Source organism: Octopus sinensis, linkage group LG15 (assembly GCF_006345805.1).
Source record: "Octopus sinensis linkage group LG15, ASM634580v1, whole genome shotgun sequence".
NCBI lineage: Eukaryota > Metazoa > Mollusca > Cephalopoda > Octopoda > Octopodidae > Octopus > Octopus sinensis.
The window spans coordinates 67626047-67651241 of NC_043011.1; the positions used below are offsets into that span (position 1 = coordinate 67626047).

Here is a 25195-nt window from a genome sequence, read left to right on the forward strand (position 1 = left end):
TCTGCTTTCTCTCGCCTTTCACACTATATTTGTAACCACTACAAAACAACTCACACTTGCCAATTTCCTGAAAGGGGAGTCAAGCTTATGGTAATAACTTCATCTCACTGGTCTCTAGTTGCACATGTCACCTAAGAATTATCGCTATTAGTAACTCTTGATTTCCTGAAACAGCTATCGAGATATGACTTTATATAATTTCCTCGTTTCATTTTTCTTTTGATTCTGTATCAGTTGTGCCCCATGTAAGTAATTATATCAACACTAATTGCATTTATCTATCTTACTAGCTATATATCTTTTTATGTCTTACTTGTTACAGTCATCAAACAGCGGCCATGCTGGGGCACAGCCTACAACAACAGTATTTTTTCAGCCTGGTACTTATTCTGTCGGTCATTTTTGCCAAACTGCTAGGTTACGATGAAGTAAAGCAAAACAAAACATGGGTTGTCTAGCGGTGGTGTGTGTGTGAGCGCGCGCGTGCGCGTACGACTCGCCTTTTCAGATTTCGTCTACCAAATCCACTTGGTCAGTTAGTAGAAAAAAACCCTTGCCCCAAATGCCATATAGTGGGGCTAATCCCGGAATCATATGTTTAGAAAGCAACCTGGCTTATTCCCGGAACTTGCCACCCTCACAATACAAATGGTATTATGATAACATCATGAACATAAAAGCTTACTTGTGAATCGTTACATGATCACTTCTACAACAAATAGCAGTTAAATACTTCTCGAATCATACAGTTATTATCCTTATAGTGGAAAGACTTATTTACATACATATATAGAATATCTTTCTTTATTAGCCACACAGGGCTGGACACAGACGGAACAAATAACAAAGTAGAGCTTTTCTTTTAGGGTAGAAAAAAAGGGAGTGGGGTAGGTTTTCGATCAAAAGAGAAAAAAGAAAAAAAGAAAAGAAAAAAACGATCAATAGGGATCGTGTATCACAGAAATGTCATGATGTAAAGTGTAAGGGGGGAAGCAGATAAGGTTTATCCGTGGAAAGAAAAGCCTACGGAAAAGACCACGGTAACCTCGGTCAATAATGTTACATGTTACCACATTTGTTTGCAAGTAAGTAACCCTCTGTTTTAAATTTTTCCGGGTTCATAGGATTAAGCTCAAGGTGGCTTCGTCATTCATACATGCAATCCTTGCTATATTCACCTATCTTTTTTTGAAACATTTACTAGACAAACTTGCCTCTCTACTCTCACTTTCCTGTTCAAATGATACTTGAAGTTGATGAGAAATTGACTAGAGAGGAAAGTGTTTGTCTCTACTTCTTTCAGACGCGAATTTCAATGTTTTTTTATGTCCTGTACCCATATATGCATGTATATATACAAATAGGTATGTATATATATGTATGTATATATGCATTATATATATATATATGTATGTATATATGCATATATATATATATATATATATATATATATATATATATATATATATATACATGCATATATATATATATACATACATATATATATATATATATATATATATATATATATATATATGTGTGTATGGTATTTATGGTATGTATGCTATTTATATGTATGGTATGGTATATATGTATGGTATGTATGGCATATATATATATATATATATATATATATATATATATATATATATATATATATATATATATATATTCAGGTATTTAAGACGGTTGGGTGTAATCTGAGAAAGGCGTGGCTAATATTTTGGGTTGATTGAACAAATGAGCTAATCTTGTAAGAGAAAACGATATATTGAAATGAAAACTATTTCTGGTCATTCATGTGAGATAACTCTTAGCGCTTATTGAAATACAAAAACATTTCAAGATTCTCCATAGTGACGATCATTTTAATTTAGATTTAATTTTTATGCTGTTCTTTTGTTTGGTTTTCTTTGCTTGTTTTTATTACTAATTTGCAACAAACCTGAAAATTATTTAATAAACTTTACAATAACGACAAAATATTCTCATTTATATAATTTCAAATAATTTTACCTCCGTTATATTCGTTTCTCGTTCTTTTTTTCTTTTTTTCTACAGTTTCGAAAGAATTCGTTTATAACTTTGTAATTTCAAAGCTTTCATATCGAGTATCATGGATGATGGGTAAATAAATCAATTTCTCTATTCTTTTATCGATTTTAATCATTTGTCTGCGGCTATGTTCATGTGCGTGCTTGAGTGGAATGCATTGCCCTCAGAGCTAATTTTTTAATCATTTGTACCCCAGTGCCTTCTTTGATAACGGTTTCTACTTACAATTTAGCACTTTGCATTTTCTACAGTAGGTAACATCAAACCAAATTTTACAGTCTTCCCTTAGAACGCTTAAATAAAGAAACTTTTTTCATTGAAAAATACAAAACGCGTCTGAATATGCACGCATAACTAACTTTTATATTTTAACATATTACATCACTGTACTTAAACCCCCTACTAAACAAGGTCCTCTTTTTTTAAACCTGTCTCCTTTCTGTACACATATTTATTCCCCACCCAAATCCTAAACAGTTATCTCCCTTACACACAACAATAACAATAATAAGAACCAATTACATCCCTTTACTTGTCAACTTGTAAAATCATTCACTCGTGAATTTCATTACAAACAACATGGACCAAATTTCTTCTTAAGAAAAAATATATATTCATATAAATTAAACATTATATCATGGATAGCGATTGCGAAACCGGTCGATACATTAAAAATTATATTATAACCATGTAAGTGTGCGTATTTTCCTTTTTTATTTCTTATATACATTACAATCCACCACGTGGGGACAACCGAAATTCCTCTCTTCTGTTACTACTATATATATATAAATAATCATCATCATCATTTAACGTCCGCTCTCCATGCTAGCATGAGTTGGACGATTTAACTGAGGTCTGGCGAACCAGACTCCAATCTGATCTGGCAGAGTTTCTACAGCTGGATGCCCTTCCTAACGCCAACCACTTCGAGAGTGTAGTGGGTGCCTTTACGTGCCACCGGCACGAGGGCCAGTTTGGTGGTACTGGCAACGGCCACGCCCAAATGGTGCTTTTTACGTGCCACCTGCACAGGAGCCAGTCTAGCGGCACTGGCGACGACCTCGCTCGAATGTTTCACATGCCACCAGCACAAGTGCTAGTAAGGTGACGCGGTAACGATCACGCTCGAATGGTGTGTTTAAACGTACCATCGGCACGAAGGCCAGCTTGTTCTGGCAATGATTTCACTCGTATGGTACTCTTAGCACTCCACTAGCAACGGATGCTAGTCACCGAGTTTGATTTCGACTTCGATTTCACTTGCCTCAACTGGTCTTTGCAAACAGAGTTTAGCGTCCAGTGAAGAAGAGGCGCGCATAAGTGCCTCTTCTTCCACCCCTAGCACAGGCCACAAGGTTATGGTCACACTTGCGCTTGCCGAGTCTTCTGCATCACAGCATATTTCAAGAGGTCCCGGTCACTAGTCATTGCCTCGGTGAGGCCCAATGTTTGAAGGTCATGCTTCACCACCTCATCCCAGGTCTTCCTGGGTCTACCTCTTCCACAGGTTCCCTCAACTGCTAGGGTGTTGCACTTTTTCACACAGCTATCCATATCCATTCTCGCCACATGACCATACAAGCGCAGTCGTCTCTCTTGCACACCACATCTGATGCTTCTTAGGTTCAACTTTTCTCTCAGGGCACTAACACTCTGTCGAGTATGCATACTGACATTACACATCCATCGGAGCATGCTGGCTTCATTCCTTGCGAGCTTACGCATGTCCTCAGCAGTCACGGCCCATGTTCCACTGCCATGTAGCATGGCTGTTCGTACACATGCGTCGTACAGTCTATCTTTTACTCTGAGCGAGAGGCCCTTTGTCACCACCAGAGGTAAGAGCTCTCTGAACTTTGCCCAGGCTATTCTTATTCTAGTGGCTACACTTTCAGTGCACACTCCTTCGCTACTGACTTGGTCACCTAGGTAACGGAAGCTATCACCGACTTCTAGTTTTTCTCCCTGGAATGTGGCGGAAGTTGTTCTCTGTACATTTTCAGTGTTATTTATAGCTCCCGAGCATCTGCCACATACGAAAACTATCCTCCCAGTTAACCTTCCTTTGATATTGCTGCATCTCTTATGTGTTCACTCTTTTTACTCTCTCTTTTACTTGTTTCAGTCATTTGACTGCGGCCATGCTAGAGCACCACCTTTATTGGACAAAATTAATGGAGATAACTTAAAATTTCAAACAAATTTATTTTGATATGGGGTAGGATTTCTTTTGGCAGTAATTACAGCTTGAATTCTACGAGGTATGAACTCGTACCAAGTTTGAATTGTTTCCAAAGGAATTTTTGTCCATTCTTCATCCAGTTCTTGTAGTGATGAATGCACCATAAATGTTCACTAATATTGAGATCTGGGGGCTGTGATGGCCAGACAAGACGTTCAACTTCACTACCATGTTTCTCGTGGTGCATTATCATCCTGAAAGATTGCGTTTCTCTCCGGAAACAGTACCGCAACCATAGGATGAATTTGAGTAATGCTTAAATAATCTTGACTATCAATTCTGCCATGAAGGGAAACCATTGGGCCCGTGGATTTCCAGGATATAGCCCCCACCCACCCCACAAGATCATCACATATCCTCCTCCATGTTTAACAGTTGGGAGAAGGTAGTTTGGGTCACATGCTTCTTTTGGCTGTCTCCACATATATACTTGGCCGGTGGTCGGAAATATGGTAAAGAATGACTCGTCTGAGAAAATAACATACTTCCACTGCTGTAGGGACCAATTCTGTAGATTTTTACTCAACTCTAAATGTTTTGCAGTATTTGTTTTTGAAAGTAGTGGTTTTCTGATAGCAGCCCTCCCGTGAAATTCAGCTTTGTGCAGCTCCCGGTGAACAGTTTTTGTGAAAACTGGGTTCTCGAGGTGCAGTAATTTTGAGAGCTGCACTTTTGTGATCCTTTCTAACAATTCGCATAAGAGTCCGACAGTCCCTGTCTAAAAGGTTTGGATTTCTTCCGGAGTTTTGCTTCGGCGATGAGGTTTCTCACTCTTTCTCAAAGGTTGTCATTACTTTCGAGACAGTACATCTTGATACACCAAACATTTCGGCTATTTTCATTGCTCTAACCCCTGCCATACGAGCAGCAACAATTTGACCTCTTTGAAAGTCCGATAGATCTGTCATTTTAATGAATTTTAATTACCTTTTTCTGATGATATCTGAAAAGAAACAACAATTTTAGCAAAGCAAGTAAGCAATACTAATAATAAATCAAAAATCGTAAAAATAAACAAGCTTTTAACTATTTTATAAATATTTCCAAATTATGTTACTATGATGCTAGGTGTTTCTATTATTTTGTCCAACCCCTGTAAATATATATATATTTATATAGATATAGATAGATGGACAGACAAACAAACAGACAGACAGACATATAGATAGATAGATAGATAGATAGATAGATAGATAGATAGATAGATAGATAGATAGATAGATAGATAGATAGATAGATAGATAGATAGATAGATAGATAGATAGATATAAGGTGAAGAAGTTTCATATTCATAAAAGGAAATACATTGAGAACTTTATCAAACGAACGTGAGAAATTTATTTCGATAACATATTCTTTTCTAAAGAAGTTACTAGTATGAATCGTTTGGAAAAAGGAAAACTAAAAACAACTTAGACATGCTGAACAAGAAGTTAAAACAAATTGCAATAAATTAGATTAACACAAAACCAGTTCTGAAAAATCACAGGCTTTTCTGTATAAAATGCCACATGCCAATGGGGTTTCCTTTCCTTGTAACTCTTACTCAATCGTAGTAGCAACTGCTGTAGGTGCGTCAGTGGCTGCCGTTGTGGTAACTTCAGCCAAAGTTGCAGTAGCGTTGGTAGTAGTTGTCTCCTTTATGAATGTGGACTATATTTGAAATTGGTTGCTATTCAGTTACCAAAGTTCATGCGTGACTGTTGAGGTTTGTAATTGCTAAATTGAAAGACAGAGAAAAAGAAATCACAGCGGTAGATTGTTTCTTACGTCGGTCATGAGACCCTTTTGCTATTATTCCCGTATTTTAATTTACAAGTTATACAACACCATGCACTGTCGGAAGTTAAAGCATATCTATCGACAGCCTGAGTAGAAATTACTTATTTAATTGCACAGACGAAGAGACTTTTTATTGTGTTTATGTATATATATATATATATATATATATATATATACACACAAAGTTTAAAGGACTGACCACTAAAAATGGACGGTCAACATGCTAGATATAGACGTCAAAATCGCTATTTTCCGCGAAGAATGTGTTCTCAAAAAAAAACTCAGCACAAACCAAAGTGTAAAAAATAAGCAAAACAAATGAAGATATACGAAATAACAACGATTAAATATGTAGCGATCAGTTTCGATTGTTAATATCCACGTATCCATATGCGTATATCTTCATTTGTTTTGCTTATTTTTTACACTTTGGTTTGTGCTGAGTTTTTATTTGAGAACACATTCTTCGCGGAAAATAGCGATTTTGACGTCTATATCTAGCATGTTGACCGTCCATTTTTAATGGTCAGTCCTTTAAATTTTGTATGTAAATATATTTTAATCTTCGGATTTTTTTAATATGCTAGGCCACTGGTTTTGATTGATTAATATCAATTTCTACCCTTATTCAAATATATATATATATACACATATGTATATATGTATATACATGTATGTATATACATGTATATATCTACATGTATGTATATATATGTACGTATATATATATGTATGTATATTTATATATTATATATGTATATGTATGTATGTGTATATGTATATATATTTATATGTTATGTTATATATATATATATATATATATATGTATATATATATATTATATATATATATGTATATATATATATATATGTATATATATATATGTATATATATATATGTATATATATATATATATGTATATATATATATGTTATATATATATATATATATATATATATATATATATGTATATATACATATATATGTAATATATATTATATATTGTATATATATATATATATAATATATATGTATATATATATATATATGTATATATATATATAATGTTATATGTATATATATAGATATATATATATATATGTATATATATATATATATATGTATGTATATATATTGTATATATATATATATGTATATGTATATATATGGATATATATATGTATATGTATATATATGGATATATATATATGTACGCATGTATATATATATCTATATAGGTATAAATAAATGTATATATATACATGTATAAATATATGTATATATATATATGTATATACTGCAGAAACAATACTGCTCTGTTTTCAGCAATCCTGATATGGCCGATCTGGGCTGTATCAGTGATGTCAACCCCCAACACACTATATCGGACATAACGTTTAGTGCCCCTGATGTCTTAGCGGCGATAAACGAAATAAAACATAATTCAGCAGTAGGCCCCGATAGGTTCCCTGCTTGTGTCCTGAAGGTGTGTCGACACCAACTTGCATCTCCCCTTGCTAATCTGTGGAGAAACTCACTGGATGCTGGCTATATTCCAAAAAACCTTCTGCCCAGTCTGTTGTCCCAGTTTTCAAAAAGGGAAACAAGTCCCTTGCAGTGAATTACCCTCCGATCTCACTCACCTCTCATATCATCAAGGTATTTGAGAGGGTGGTGAGATCTCGAATAACCCAATTTCTGGAAGCAACAGACGGCTGATCTCCAACCAACATGGGTTCCGTAATGGAAGGGACTGCCTAACGCAGCTCCTGCATCACTTTGAGGACATTTTGAGAGCTTTGGGAGAGGGCTCCAACACCGATGTCATCTACCTTGATTTCAGTAAGGCCTTCGACAGGGTCGATCACAAGATCCTATTGAAAAAACTATCCAACATTGGTGTCTCTGGAAAGTTACTGAAATGGATTAAGTGTTTCCTGACAGACAGATCTCAACATGTTGTAGTTGAAGGGGTAAAATCAAGCCCAGCCAAAGTCAGTAGTGGCGTTCCGCAAGGCACTGTGCTGGGCCCACTTCTTTTCATCATTTACATTAATGACATTAATGACATCATCAAGCACAGCAACATAAAAATCTTTGCAGATGACTCCAAGCTACAGAAGGTCATAAATGAGGCGAGTGACCGGACATGCCTTCAGTCAGATCTACTGGCTGTTATCCAATGGGCAGAAAAAAACAATATGCTGCTGAACGAGGATAAATTTGAGCTAATCCACTTTGGAAAAGAGGATGCCCTGAAACTCCCATACTCCCTTCCTTCAGGTGAAACTCTCGCGGCGTCAACAACATCAGAGACTTGGGAGTAATTGTGGACAACAACGTAAGCTGGGCCACTCATATAAACACCAAGTTGACATGGCCCGCAGAATGTGTTCCTGGATTCTCAGAACTTTCCAGTCGAGAGATATCCACACCATTATCCTTCTCTTCTCCACTTTTGCCCGACCCCACCTTGAATACTGTTGTCCACTGTGGTCTCCCCACACATACAAGGTATCGTAAAAGTTGAAGCACCTCAAAGGGCAATCACAAAAAAGTGATGGCATGACAGGCCTCGACTATTGGGGTCGACTAGAAAATCTAAAACTCTATTCTCTCCAACGTCGTCGTGAGCGCTACATCATCTGCATGATGTGGAAAATATTCCATCAGCATTGCCCAAATGATGTTGGCATCACCTTTAAGGTACATCCAAGGCTTGGGCCCCGTGCCATCCGCCCAAAACAAAAATCGCACTCTCATCTCATAACAACAATACGGCACAATTATTTCACCTCAATTGGCCCCGCTCTCTTAACATTACACCAAAACACATTAAAACAGAAACTGACCCTATAGGGTTCAAGAAGTCTTTGGACAGATTCCTTCAAGAAATCCCGGATAAACCCCCTACACCCGGATATGTCTCTGTAACAATAACTCTCTACTTGAGTGGGCCATAGTGCCCAATTCTGACTTGAAAGACTTCACCAGGTGGTGCTATAAGTTAGACATGGCCTGGGCCAATATTGGCCGAAACCTATCAAAGTATCAAAGTATCAAAGTATATATATATATGTATGTATATATATATGTATATTATGTATATATAATATGTATATTATATATAATATATATATATATATATATATATTATATATATATATATGTATATATATATATGTATATGTATATATTATAATATATATATATGTATGTATATATATATATATGTATATATATATATATATATATATATATATATATATATATATATATATATATATATATTATATATATATATATATATGTATATATATATATGTATATGTATATATATGTATATATATATGTATATATATCCTTAAATCCTTAAAAATGTTTTAGCCCGAAGGCCGCGGCCATGCTGGGGCACCACCGCTGAATGAGCCACACTAGTTTGTGAATCCACCTCTGATACGTGGCACTTGATCAACAAGGGAGTTCGATGCTGCTGCCCGCATCCGTGTCTCCTGTCGTGAGGTAGGTTCATCTGGGACTCCCAACAAGAAGAGATCCAGTTTAGTTTTAAAGAAACCCACATCCACACCAAGTAAGTCTCTCAGGCATTTAGGGAGGATGTTGAAGAGCTGTGGTCCTCTGAAACCCAAGCTGTTGCAGTATGGACCTGTATTTTGATGGTGATGTTGGAATCCTTGGCACCACGCAGCGGCGCCCCGTTCTGCGGTTGGAGTAACTTTGAATGCCAAAGTTGGGATAAGACCTCCAGGATTTTCCAGATGTATATTACTGCATATCTCTCCCGCCTCCGCTCCAGGGAGAAGAGGTTTAATACCTTCAGTCTTTCCCAGTAGCTGACATTTTGCATTGAGACGATTTTCTTTGTGTAGCTTCTCTGAGTTGCTTCGAGTTCTGCTGTTTGTTTTATATTGTGTGGTGACCAAAGTTGGGAGCAGTAGTCCAAGCGGCTGAGGACAAATGTTTTCCATAGGACCATCAGTGTCTCCTTCTCTCTTGTTCTGAAAGTTCGGAGAATCCATCCAGCCAGCCGTCTGCATTTTATCACCAGATTAGCAATATGCATTTGGAAAGATGCATCATTGCTCATGTCAATGCCCAGGTCACGCACTGATTTTGACTCAGGGATTGCAATTCTTCCTGGGCCAGTGTATCCAGTCTTCACGTCATTTACCTTTGTGTGCCAGTAGCGCAGGGCCTGGAACTTACCTGCATTAAACTGCATGTTGTTGTCCTCAGCCCACCTGTATATTGTGTCCAGCTCATGTTGCAGATGCGCAATATTTTCAGGGTTCTGTATTGCGTGGGAGACCTTTGTGTCATCTGCATAGCTAGCAAGGGTGGTCATCGTAGCAACTGAGGCATGTCTGAAAGGGCCACTATGAACATCAGTGGCCCCAAGACAGTGCCCTGTGGGACACCGCTTGTTATTTGCGTTTCCCTGGAGGTGGCTCCATTGCTCACAACTGCCTGTTTTCTGTCTTTTAGGAAGTTGTGCAGCCACTCTCCAAGTTTCCCGCCTATGCCGAGACCACGCAGTTTGTGACAGATCATACCATGGTCGACTTTATCAAAGGCTTTTGCAAAGTCAAGATATATTACATCCACATTTGAGCCATTTAGTAGCTGTTTCAACACCCAGTCATAGTGTTGCAGGAGCTGTGTTAGGCAGCCTCTACCTGGTCGAAATCCATGCTGGGTGTCAGACAGTAAGTCATTTTCTTCAAGGAACATGATTAGTTTCTTACGGACTATTCGTTCCATGACTTTGCTGATGTGTGAGGTCAGAGAGATAGGCCTATAATTTTTAGCATCTGCTCTGCTACCTCCCTTATGGATAGGGCATATTACCCCCTCTTTCAGCTTGACTGGGAGCTTACCATTTGCAAGAAAGCTCTGAAAAAGAAGCTGTAGCGGTTTTGCAAGGGCTCGTTTGCACGATTTGAGAAGGATCGCTGGGAATCCATCAGGTCCAGCAGCTGAGTTTGTGTCAATCTCATCAATGGCTAGTGTGATATCATCTTCTTCGATGTTGATGTACTCAATTTTTGTCTCTTTGGCCGCTGGTAAAGTGGCAAAGAATTCTTCTGGGTTGTTTACTTGCCTGTGTCCTAGAGGTGTAGTGAACACACTTTGGAACTGTTCGTTCAGTATTTCACTTATCCTCGTGGGATTTCCTGTGAGAGAGCCATCTTTTTGGAAGAGAGGTCCTATTCTCTGGTGCACTGTGGCTGTCTCTTTGGCAAACTTAAAGAAAGCTTTAGGGTTTGATTTTATATTTTCTATTACCCAAGCTTCTTTATCTGCTCTCTCCTTTTCATGGGACTGATGTAGACTTTTCTCAGTTTCCATTAGCATTCTTTCGAGCCGAGACTTCTCACCACTTTTGGTGTGCTTGCTCAGGCGGTTTGCAATCCTTGTCCGTCGTCTCATAAGAATCCTCCTTTCTCTAGGGATCCTGTTTTTATTCTTGTGTGTGCTGGCCCTGCACATTGGGACATATTTGTCACATATGGCTTGTATTATGGACATGAAGTGTTTGTGTTTCATGTTTATGTCCGGTGTGGAGAGACATTCAGGCCAATCCTGTTTGAGGATCTCTTTCTCAATCGACTTCCAGTTGGCTTTATGAAAGTTTAAGTTGGAGAGATGGTGGGTGCTTCGTATAGGCTGTGTGTCTGCGGGGGCTTTTGTTCCATACATAGACAGCTCTATTATGTTGTGATCCGAGATCATTGTCGGCATCACATTAACATTATGGATAATATCCATATTGTTTGTAAAGCAGAGATCCAGTATATTATCTGCCCTTGTTGGTTGCAGAACTATTTGCTCCATGAAAGAGGTATTTGTGAGATGGAGCAGGGACTCCACCTGTGCCTGCTGATGGTGTGTCATCCCTGGGAGCATCTGCCCCCCAGGCCATTCCACATTGGGGAGGTTAAAGTCTCCCATGAAGAATACACTGTTGTGCTGTTCAAGGTTGGTGAGGACTTCTCCTATTTTTGTTAGGCAGTCTTCAAACATGCCTGAGTGTTTTGGGGCGTCTGGTGGGCGATATGTAGTGCATATGACGATATTCAGTTGTCTTATGTGTACAATTTGAGTTTCACATACTGAGTTTGAATATGACAGCAGGACCTGGGGCGTGAGGTCATCTCGGATGTACATTGCAACTCCACCATGGCTCCTCCCTTTTCTCTGTGCGTATGACTGCATATTGCGGCATGTGTATTTCTGCATCACCTATATCGGGTTCAAGATGCGTTTCTGTGAGTGCCATGCATATAGCTTGATTGCATGTCACAAGGTCTCTCAGGAATGAAATTTTCTTTTTACAGTTTCCGCGCAGCAGCCCTCCTACATTCAGTAGAAATATTTTTGTGGGTGTGTTGGTGTTGGTGTCTGTGGTGGCCATCCTGCATCTGTTGGAGGTGGCCTTATGTGGTGGTAGTTCCAGCTTTGTGCTTGTAGCCAGGTCAGCTGCTGAACAATTTTTTGTGCCATGCACAAAAAAGACTGCTGTTCAGCTGCCGCCCTTCTCACATCTGGGTGAAGCTGGCCACCTGTTGGGTTTCCGCGCACCACATCTGCATACCGTCTTTCAGTAGTGGTCAGTGCGCTTTTTTCCCTTCTTTTAACTTTTTGTTTTTGTTCTCCCTGAGGGAGGGACCTCTGTCTCGCGTCCGGCGGTTTTTGGTAGGGCCTCCGATGTGCAAAGCGACAGTTTGCACCTTCAACGCCGTACCAGCAGTCCCCCCTCAGGTAGAATTTGCAGGTGTTTCTTTCCCTGCCCTTACAGTTTTTGCTGGGGTCCCTCTGCTTTCTCTGGACAGGGCTTCCTTTAGCCTTGATTCTGTCACCCTTTACCTCCTGCTTCCCATCAATTCCAGGGTGCCTTTCCCATCAATTCCAGGGTGCCTATATATATATATGTATATATATGTATATATATGCGTATATATGTATATATATATATATATGTGTGTGTGTGTGTGTGTGTAGAGGTATGCAGTAATATACATCTAGAAGGAATTGTGCCAAATTTTGGCATTGTAAGCTACACCAATGCTAGAACGGAACGACACTGCATGGTGCCAAAGATCCCAGCAACGCCATCACGCTTCAGGACCAGTTACTGCATCAGCCTGGGTTTCAAGGTCCCACAGCCTTTTAATATTCTCCCAAAGAGTCTGAGGAACTTGCACAAAGTAGATGTAGGGGTTTTTAAATCAAAGCTGGACCTCTTCTTGTCGAGAGTCCCAGATGAGCCTATCTCACGGCAAGAGGTGCAATTGAGAGTAGCTATATCAAACTCCATTCTTCATCAAGCGTCACATATTAGAGGAGGATCCTAGTAATAACAGTGTGGCTCAAAACAGCGGTGCATCAGCATGGTCGCAGCTCTGAGCTGAAACTTAAAAAAACAAAAATGTATATGTATATATATATATATATATATATATATATATATATATATAATATATATATATATATATATATATATGTATATATGTATATGTATATAAATATACGTATATATGTGTATGTATATATATATAATATATATATATATATTATATAATATATATATATAATATATATATGTGTGTGTGTGGTGTGTGTGTGTGTGTATATGTGTGTGTGCATATATATATGTGTGTGTGTGTGTGTATATGTGTGTGCATATATATGTGTATATATATGTATATATATATGTGTATATATGTATACATACATATATATATATATATATGTGTATATATGTATACATATATATATATATATATATATATATATATATATATATATATATACATACATATATATATATATATATATATATATATATATATATATATATATATATATACATACATATATATATATATATATATATATATATATATCTATATATATATATATATATATATATATATATATATACATATACATATATATGTATCTGGTTCGTAATACCTTTCGGTAAACAAATTAAATTGAACCTTCCCTTACAGTTCCGTGAAGTCATCGCTAGGAACTTCACCAGAAATTCTAGATATTATTCTATTATCAATTCCTACATAGTCAGAATCGCTTTCTCTAACACTAGAAATCTTTCACAAATTATATCTTCTCACAATACCACACTGATAAATAGAGATTCTTCACCCGGGAGTTCCAACATAAATCTTACTAATTCCAACCCATCATACAGTCATAATAATAGGAATAGTATTAATAGTAATAGCAATGTTAGTAGCGATAGTTTTAACAATGATAATATTAATAATAGTATTAGTCGTGTTAATAACAATGATAATGTTGATAGTGATAACAATAACGGAGAAATTACTGATTGTATTACCATTAATAATACTAACAATAATACGAATAGTATAGTTGCTAACGCTAATAATAATACTAACAACAATCATAGCAATAAAAACTTCGTTTCGATCTCGGAGGACAAATTTTTGTCTAGTAATTCTAAGATTAAGAATTCTATTTACCAGTGTAGAATTTCTTCCGGTACCGATGTCTTCTTCTATATAGGAGCGTCCTCTTCCCAGAGAATTTAAAACCATTATTCAACATTCAGGGATAGTAAAAAACGACATAGTACAGGGCTAAGTAAATTAGTTTGGCGTCTTAAAGACAATACTATAGATTTCAAGTTAGATTGGTTCATACTGTCTGTATCCTTTCCTTTTGATAAGGGCAGGAGATTTTGTAACATTTGCAACTCTGAGCTCTTCCATATTCTCTTCTCTAAGGTTCCCCTTGTAAACACACTCATAGAGAAATCCAATAAATGTAAGCACTGGCAGAAACTTACTTTTTACTCTTACAAATGATTACGATAGGCATCGTGCTTTGAACAATTAGCTTAACGTGCACTCCACTTCAATAGTGAATTTCTTTCCTAAGCCTTTGAGCATTCTTAATAAACATAGCCTTCCCTTTCCACTGGTTCCCTCTCTATCATTCCTTTAACCCTTCTCTTCCTACTATCTAACTTTGACGTCAAATCTACTAACGATCTTTTTTTTTAAATCACTTATTGTCGTTTTGTTTACTATGTAGACAGTCAACGAAATATTTGTTTGTCTTGTTGCCGAGAGAGGCTCCCTTTCTTTCCTGATGAGAAGATTGCATCATGCACCCTTTATTCCTTTGGAATGAAACCATGTGGTCTTCAAAACATATGTCGAGAGTAAAGGAATTTTGTTAGCATCTTCGTTCGACTCCATTCTTTCATTTATTCATATATAACACAAATTTCTGCAAATGCGTTTCAACCCTTGGACAGGTCGCTTCAACCGTGTTTCTGACGCGAATTTGCTACCCTGGTATCGGTTCAACGAATTTTCCATGCTGACGATAAACATGGGATAATTCATTCACCTATTGAAATATATGTATGATTGATTGATTGATTGATTGATTCTAGTTTCAGCTCATGAGCTGTGGCCATGCTTGGGCACCGCCATTTGGTGTTGCTACTTGGTTTTACTTCACGAAAGCTTTTTAGCAACTGCCATTTGGTGCATGAGAGAGTTCGATGCAGCTGCCCTCATCTGCACCTCCTGTCGTGAAGTTGGTTCATCTGGGACACCTGACAGGAAGAGATCCAGTTCCATTTTAAAGACATCTGCATCAACACCATGCAGGTCTCTCAGGTTCTTCGGGAGGATATTGAAGAGCTGTGGGCCACGGAAGCCCAAGCTATCACAGTATCTTGTCCTACATCTTGATGGCAAATTTGGAGTCCTAGGCACCACGCAGTGGCGCCCAGTTCTGGCATTTGTGTAACTCTCGATGCCAAAGTTTGGGACACGTCCCTCCAGGATCTTTCAGATGTACATTATGGCATATCTTTCCCGCCTACGCTCCAAGGAATATAGTTTTAATCTCTTGAGTCTTTCCCAGTAGCTTACATTCTGCACAGAGGCTATCTTTTTCGTGTAGCTACGCTGGATCGCCTCGAGCTCTGTGATCAACTTGACACTGGATGCTGACCATAACTGAGAGCAATAGTCAAAGTGGCTTAGGACAAGTGTCCTCCAGAGGACCATCATGGTTTCTTGTTCTCTTGTTCTAAAGGTTCTGAGAATCCATCCGGCCAGTCGTCTACATTTCATTGCCAATTTAGCAACATGTACACGAAAGATTGCGTCATCACTCATGTAAATACCCAGGTCACGCACTGATTGTGCCCCTGGGATTGCTATTCCTCCGGGTCCAGTGTATTCATTGAGTATTGCATTTAGTTTTGCATGCTGATAGTATAAAGCTTGAAACTGTTCAGCATTGAACTGCATGCTATTCTTTTCAGCCCACTTGTATATTTTGTCCAGCTCACATTGCAGGCGTATAGTGTCCTCAGGGTTCTGTATTGCCTGTGAAACTTTTGTATCATCTGCATAACTTGTGATCGTGGCTCTCTGCGTGGCTGAGGGCATGTCTGAGAGGGCCACTATGAACAGTAGTGGACCCAGAACAGTGCCCTGCGGAACACTGCTCACTATTTGCGTGTTAATGGAAGTGGCCCCATTGGCTACTACCACCTGACTTCTATCTTTCAGAAAATCATGAAGCCATTCTCCCAGTTTTCCAACTATGTTGAGATCACGCAGTTTGTGACATATCATTCCATGATCGACTTTATCAAAGGCCTTTGCAAAGTCGAGATATATCACTTCCACATTTGAGTGGTTGAGCAGCCGTTTCAGCACCCAGTCATAGTGTTGTAGGAGCTGAGTTAAACAGCTTTTCCCTGGTCGGAAACCATGTTGGGTGTCGGGCAGCAAGTCATTTTCTTCAAGGAAGGTGATTAGTTTCCTTCTGACTATTCGTTCCATGACCTTGCTGATGTGTGAGGTCAGAGAGATAGGTCTGTAGTTCTCGGCCTCCGCTCTGCTGCCTCCTTTATGAATGGGGCATATTTTACCTTCAGTTTTCTTGAAAGTTTGCCAGCTGCAAGGAAGCTCTGAAAGAGGGACTGCAGTGGTCTTGCTAGGACTCTCTTACATGCTTTTAGGAGGATTGCCGGGAATCCATCGGGGCCAGTAGCTGAGTCTGTTTTCATTTCATCTATAGCCTTTATTACATCGTCTTCCTTTATATCGATGTAATCTATCGTCGCCGCCTCTGATTTTATATCTGCAGTGGTAAAGAAGTCAGTTGGATTGGTGATTTGGAGATGCCCAAGGGGTGGAGTGAAAACACTCTTGAATTGCTCATTCAGTATTTCACTTACCCTCATTGGTATTCCTGTAAGTGTGCCATCTTTTTCAAGGAGTGGCCCTATTCTACAGTGCACCGTAGCTGTTTCTTTGGCATACCTGTAGAAAACTCTGGGGTTAGATTTTATGTTGTCTATAGCCCAGGCTTCTTTGTCTGCTCTTTCCTTTTCATGGGAGAGTTGCAGACATTTTTCAATTTCCAACAGTTTTATTTTTAATCGGGACTTTTCACTGCTTTCAATCTGTTTGTTTAGGCGATTTGAAATTTTTGTACGCCGTCTCATTAAAATTTTCCTCTCTCTGGGGATTTTGTTCTTGTGTACAGTGGCCTTTCTCTCTGGGACACATTTGTAACATATGGCTTGCATTACAGACATGAATTGTTGAAGTTTCACGTCGATGTCTGGCGAGGAGAGACATTTAGGCCAGTTTTGTTTGAGGATCTCTTTCTCAATTTGTTTCCAGTTTGCCTTATGGTAGTTCAAGCTGGAAAGATTCTGAAGGTTTCTTGTAGGCTGCATGCCCGTGCTCTCTTTTGGCCCGTACATGGTCAGCTCTACCATGTTGTGATCCGAGAGTAGTGTTGGTGTCACTTTCACATTATGGATGAGATCCATGTCATTTGTGAAGCAGAGATCCAGTGTGTTACCTGCCCTGGTTGGTTGGAGTAGTACTTGCTCCATGTACAGGGTGTTGATGAGGTTCAGGAGGGACCTCGCCTGTCCTCGTTCACATCTTGTCATTCCTGGGAGAGAAAGGCCCTCGGGCCATCTGACATTGGGTAGATTGAAGTCTCCCATAAGAAGTACACTTATGTGCTGTTCTAATGTGATTAGAACTTCTTCTATTTTTATAAGGCAGTCTTCAAACTTGCCCACATGGCTTGGGGCATCTGGAGGGCGATATGTAGCACACACAGCTACATCCAGTTGCCTTATATGTACAATTAGTGTGTCACACACCGAGTTTCAGTATGACAAGAGGACCTGGGGTGTGAGGTCCTCACGGATGTACATAGCAACTCCTTCATGACTCCTTTCTTTTCTGTCGGTCCGTAGTACAACATACTGTGGTATGTGTAACTCCGCATCTGCTATATCCGGTTTCAGGTGCGTTTCCGTAAGTGCTATGCATAAGGCTTGATTGCATGCAACAAAGTCTCTCAAGAACGGGATTTTTGTCCTGTTACTGAGTGGTTGCAGTCCTCTGATGTTCAGTAGGAGCATCGAGGTGAGGTGTATGTTGTTGCCGGCGGTGTCCATCCTGGGTCTGTTTGCTGTGGTGGTCTTGTATATAGTGGGTAGTCCCACCTGCGAGCTTGGGTTTGATGAAGCCAGGTCAGCTGCTGTACAATCTTTTGTGCCATGCACAAAAAAGATTGCTGCTCAGCAGCTGCCCTTTTTAACAACATCATGTTTGCGGTTTGTGGCACGCACAACATCTGCGTACCTCCGCTTTGAGGCAGGTGGTGCGTGGACCTTCCCTTTTCCTTGTGTTGATGGCTTGTCCATCTGCCTCGTGTCTCTGCGGCAGGGTCCCCGATGTGCAAAGCGGCTGCCTGCACCTTCCTTTCCATGCCAGCAGGTACCTCTCAGGTAGAACCTACACACCCGTCGGCGCTGTTTGTTTCCATCCTTTGCAGTTCCACTTCCATTCCTGGTTGTTTCACCCTTTGGTCCTGCTTGAGCTCTTCCTTTAGCTCTTTCAGTCCTTCTTTTAGTTCTTCCTCCCTCTACTTCTTCCCTGGTTTCTCCATCTCCATGGCCCTTGCTGCCGATAGGAGCACTTGCACTTGGGTTCACTTCCCGGGCAGGTTTCTCACTCAAAACCTCTTCCCGGGTGTCCACCAGGTGGGGGTGACTTCTTTCATCGTCTCCATTCTTGCCATCTTTGCCCTGCTCGTTCTCAAAGATGGAATCAAGTGTATGTATATGTATATATATATATCTGGATCTCTGCTTCACGAACAATATGGACATCATTCATGATGTGAAAGTGACACCGACATTAGTTTCGGATCACAACATAATAGAGCTGTCTATGTTTGGGCCAAAAGTAACCGGAGACATACAGCCTAAAGGAAGCAGCCTAAATATCTCCAATCTGAACTTCCACAAAGCAGATTGGAAATCGATCCAAAAAGAGATCCTCAGAGAGGACTGGCCGGAATGTCTCTCCACACCAGACATTGACATGAAACCCAAAGGCCTTCTTTCATTACGCAAAAGGAACAGTCTCAGTGCACTACAAGATAGGACCCCTCCTCCAAAAGGATGGCTCCCTCACAGACAGTCCAACTAAGATCAGTGAGATGCTGAATGACCAGTTCAAAAGTGTCTTTACCACCCCGTTGGAACACAGAAAAGTGAACGAACCAGTGGACTTCTTTGCCGCCTCACCTATAACCAACGAGGCGGTTACAATAGAATGTATTGACATTAGCTAAGAAGATGTCCTACTAGCCATAGATGAAGTGGACACAAACTCAGCTGCTGGTCCAGATGGTTTCCCAGCAATCCTCCTCAAAGCGTGTAAGCATGCCCTGGCAAAACCCCTCAAGATTCTCTTCCAGAGCTTTCTTGCGAATGGCAAACTGCCAAGCAAACTGAAGGGGGGAATAATATGCCCAATACATAAAGTGGGAAGTAGAGCAGATGCCAAAAACTATAGGCCTATCTCTCTGACTTTACACATCAGCAATGTCATGGAACGGATAGTCAGAAAGAAACTAATCGCATTCCTCGAGGAAGTTTTCTTTCAAAACAGAAAAGAGATCAAGTCTTTTTGCTTCTTACATTTGGTTGGAGATAAATTAAAGGCTTGCCACCACGTGCTTATTCGGCGAAGAATCTAGCTTGTGTAACTAAATTTAATGTATTATATTTGGCTTCAAGCGAAATATATTACGTTCTTAATTAATATAATTTTAATTAATGCATTTTAGCAGATCGTTATGAGTTAACAGGTTCTACGTTTTGTTAGTTTTAGTAGATTATTTCGTCGTTTTACGCAAATCTTTTTGTTTTTTCACAGAGCAAAAGCAAACACGTCTTTCTTCTACGAAAACCGGAAGTCATATATGTATATATATATATATATGTATATATATGTGTATAGATATATGTATATATATATATATGTATATATATGTGTATATATATATGTATATATATATATATATATGTATATATATATAACGTAAAGTGTACTAGCCATCTGAATGTGGCTAGCCACTGGGGGTGGGTGTTACTGACGCTTTTAGCCCCAGGAGATCGACGTCTCCAGCTAGCCTTAGACACAATTTCTGTGCCCTTATGATATTTGCAAAGGGAGGTCATCCTCCCTCGAAAACCTAAGTGATACATACGGACTATAGTTTCAAGGTTTTTGCCTCTCGTCAACGTATGGTAAACACCGGTTTTCGATGAAGGAGACTTTTGCAAGTCACTATTTAATGTTTTTCCCAGCAACCAGAGTCACTGATTTAGAAAAACTGTCTGAAAGCATTAATAAATCTCCGAACGTATCTAAGGCCAGCTGGAGACGTCGATCTCCTGGGGCTAAAGCGTCAGTAACACCCACCCCCAGTGGCTAGCCACATTCAGATGGCTAGTACACTTTACGTTGTCGAGCGGTTACTGTTTACATCTCGTTCGGAGATTTATTAATGCTTTCAGACAGTTTTTCTAAATCAGTGACTGTGGTTGCTGGGAAAAACATTAAATAGTGATTTGCAAAGGCCTCCTCCATCGAAAACCGGTGTTTTGACTCGTCTAGGGACCCCTCTTTCATCTGCGTATTGAGAAGTTAGCTGCCTATTTTGTTGAGTGAGTTCATTTTTTGTTCGTCGTTGTTTGTGTTTGCTCGTGAATTGAACAGTTGTCCGTTGTGTGACAGTAATGTTCGCCCTACGGGGCTGAAAATTCTGTGTAAAAACATTGTTATTACCTTCGGGTAATTTTTTTTTTTTTTTTGATAAATTGGTTCTCATAATTTGAGAAATGGAATTCGACTTGGCGTCGAGGAGCGACTTTCCCGTGATGGGAAAAGGCGAACAGAAGGATATCGAGGTTAAAAAACAGTCATTTTCGGCCGCAGTGGGCGGAAACATAACGGAAGTAGAATTTAAAATTGAACAGTTATTCGAATACCGGAACTTAGTAAAAAAAGAAGGCAATGAAATTAAACTGGTACCGCCGCAAGCGAAATTACAGGAAATAAAGGCTAAGATAGTCGTATACAAGGTTTACAGTAACAAAGAGAAAAAAATAATGGACGTGAAGAACGAAATAGTAGAGAAGTGCTTGTGCCCGGTGTGGAGCAAAATTCGCCACGTCGGTCGAGGTGCCCGCAGCGCTACCGTTGAAGCACATTTCGACTCGGCTGATGTGGCAAGAGAGATTTCATCGATGACCTTAAAAAGTGAGGACATCATGTTACTACCTACATATATGGGAAAAAGAACTGCGAAACTATATGTGGAAGACATTCCAAGAGGATATGATATAATGTGGGTAGCAGCGGCGGTTCTGCACGACGTAGAGCAGCAGAAAGTCTCAATTCTGCAGATGAAAAGGAAAGAGGAGGTACACTGGAAGGGACAAGCGCTCGAACTCCTCGTTCAAGCAGAAAATAATGTGCTAGAAAACTTACCCGATAGGGTATTTATTGAGGAGGGAATTACAATGAGAGTGTCAGTGGAGGGGCGCAGACCTAAGTGTTTCAAATGTGGTGAAAAGGGTCACGTCCGCTCGAACTGCATAAAAAAAAGAAACACAGCGAAGCCCCTCCTCAAAGTGCTTCAAACACAGAAAAAGAAAAGGCGGAAAAAGACCCCAAGACTGCGACAAGGAAGGGAATCGAAACGGAAGATAAAAATGAACAAATGGAATTTACACAGGTGACACACAAAAGAAAAAAAGAAAATACCCTGGACTCCCCTCCCCAAACAAAGAAAAAATCAGCAAACACCGCAGAGATACATACAAAACAAATTCCCCAGCCCCACCCCCACGGCACTGTATTCATTGGAACACAGTTCGCCAAGCCCCTCCCCATAAAACAAGATTGGAAAAAATTGATTAAAAACAACGAAAAGGTTGTCGCATTCGACGAGAGAAACGATAGAGTGTTCAAGTATTTAAAATTTTCAAAACTAAAATTATTCAGTAAGTCTGCAGACACTAAGTCGACCACTCGTTTTGCAAATCTAAAGGAAGACGAGTGGAAGGAAAAAACACTTCAAGAACATTTAAAAAATAACCTTATCAGAGACGTTACTAACGAAATACTGGAGGGTAAACTTACTATAACCCCGGCAACCACACCTACCCAGAGCCCGATGGCAACGCCGGTTAAGAGCCCTGCAGCTACGACCACAAGGGAGGAAGAAGGGGAAGCATACAGATTTAAACTGTCATGCTCCCTGTCCCAACCGTTAAGAGCCCTGCAGCTACGACCACAAGGGAGGAAGAAGGGGAAGCATGCAGATTTAAACTGTCATGCTCCCTGTCCCAACCAACAATGGCAAAGCTGGGTTGTGTGAATGTACGTGGAATGGGGTCGAAATGGAAACAAATTTGTCTCCTGAACGACCTCACGACACACGGAGTGGACGTAGCTATTGCAACCGAGTCCAAGATGAACGGGGCCCAAGCGTTCTCGCCTCTTCTAAATGGTTTCGAGAAATTTATTTCTCCTAGCCGAGGAAGAGGAAGGGGCGTGGCAGTCCTTATCAAGACGAGCTTGGACTTGCAGGTAAGTACTGTGTTTCTGGACCCAGAAGGCAGGCTGGTCGTTCTGGATGTGACCCACGTAAGTAAACAGTCCTTCAGGTTGGTAGCTGTCTACGCTCCGAATGAGAGTAGGCAGTCGGCTTTTTTTCGGAATCTGGAGCACTTTTTAGTGACGTCGAAAACGGTAGTCTTAGTAGGGGACTTTAACACTGTCCTCGAAGCGCGGGTCGACAGTGTTGGCTCAACCAATAGGAAGGGGAACCCTAGCCTCAAGGGTCTACTAGAGAGCTTTAATCTAGTAGACCGTTATCGACTGGATGAGCCGAGCCTTCCACAGTGGACGTGGAGTAACAACGACGGCTCACGCAGATCGTATATAAATAGGATATTCGTTAGGAAAAGAGATAAGGATACGTTTAGTTGTCCACAGTTTCACATTGTGCCTTACACGGATCACAAATTTGTGACTTGTAGGGTGCAATTAGATAAGTGTCATAGACAGGGACCCGGGTACTGGAAGCTGAACAAGTCTATTTTGAATTGTGAAGACTTCCGTACCCGGATTAAGGTGTTAGTAGAGAGGGCATTATGTGGCACCATCATTAACAATAGATGGTGGCACTCCCTCAAAAGAGCCATTCGTTCAGAGTCCATTAGATTTAGCAATCAGCTAAGGTTAGATAGTTCTAGGATAGAGGACGATTTAGTTAATCTGGCTCTGCATCCGGAATGATGGCGGCAAGGACGGTATTGTACCATCACCTTAACTCCAAACACGAAGGTTGCAGAGTTAGAGCTAAGCTACGCGCAGGGAAACGAGAAGGTGTTAACGTTGCCGGATGGGCCCGTCGAGTGGAGAGTCGGAGAGGCAACAAAGCTTCAATCAAGTCTTTAACTGACGAACAGGGACACAAGATCTATGGACAGGAGGAGATGCAAAAGTTTCTTCACCAGCATTTCGCCCGCGCGTTCGGGGGTGGTGGTCCGCTGGAGCGGGGGAGGGCCTTAAAGGACTTCCTAGCCGGCGGACCGCGGCTCTCGGGGCGTGAGGTGGAGTGCTGTGAAGAAGCGATCAGTCTCGCGGAGATAGAGGGGGTACTGGCCGGATGCGCTGGGGAGAAGTCGCCGAGGCTAGATGGTCTGCCCTACGAGTTTTATCAAAGTATGCTGGACTTGTTCGGGGAAATACTGGCAGGCGTCTACGCGAACTTGCAGCAGAACGGGAGAATTCCCAGTTCTGTGAGCCGGGGAGTGGTGACGCTAATCCAGAAAGACCCGAGCAAGGGGGATAACATTAGTAATTACAGGCCCATAACTCTACTTAATGTAGAGTTAAAGATTTTGGCCAAGGTGTTGGCAAAAAGGTTGACGACTGTCGTGGAGAAACTTGTAGGGAAAGCACAGACATGTGCAATTCCAGGCAGGTCGATCCAGGACAATCTTCACCTTATACGCTACACCTTAGATAGGGTGGGTAAATTAACCGGCAAGGGCGGGGTAATGGTCCATTTAGACCAAAGTAAAGCGTTCGATAGGGTAGACCATAAGTACCTGGCGACGGTCCTCGAAGCGGCTGGACTGGGCCCTGAATTTCGCGGGTGGATCTCCGCATTGTATAGCGGCATCAAGTCCACCGTCCAGATAAACGGTTACCTAACGGAACCGTTTTCGATCGAATGTTCAGTTCGTCAAGGGTGCCCCTTGTCACCACTTTTGTACGTGTTGGCTCTCGAGCCATTGCTGCGAAAGTTGGAGAGGCTGGGAAGTAACCCGGATGAGATCGGAGGCAGGAGGACGGTTTCTGCTTATGCGGATGACGTCACCCTCATCGTGTCCAATGAGGCGGTGGCAAGAGCAAAGGTTAACAAGGACAAGTCGATTGGCTTACACCTCGGCACCTGGAGGAGCAAGTCGATATCGTCCAGTGCCTTGGGACACTTGACAGATGGTCCTGTTAAGTTGCTAAGAGTTTGGTTTGGGCCAGACTCCCAAACGGAGAGGAATTGGAGTGAGGTGACGGGCAAGGTGGAGGCCATAGTACGGACCTGGTCCGGAAGGTTTCTGTCCTTGAAAGGAAGGGCGGAGGTGGTACAGATGTTTATTGCATCTGT

At 40.5% G+C, this 25195-nt stretch overlaps 1 protein-coding gene across 5 annotated transcripts in view; it reads left to right on the plus strand.

Annotated features, from left to right (window-relative positions):
- LOC115219866 (zinc finger protein 318) overlaps positions 1-25195 on the plus strand; it is a 62052-nt gene that overhangs the window by 12055 nt on the left and 24802 nt on the right. For 4 of the 5 annotated variants that reach the window (XM_029790164.2, XM_029790163.2, XM_029790162.2 and 1 more), the window contains one exon: positions 2062-2127. The exons of the other annotated variant lie outside the window; for it this stretch is intronic. In XM_029790164.2, the coding sequence (XP_029646024.1) occupies positions 2117-2127 (11 nt within the window). In that variant the 5' untranslated portion in view covers positions 2062-2116. The remainder of the gene's footprint in view (positions 1-2061; positions 2128-25195) is intronic. 5 annotated transcript variants of the gene reach the window in all.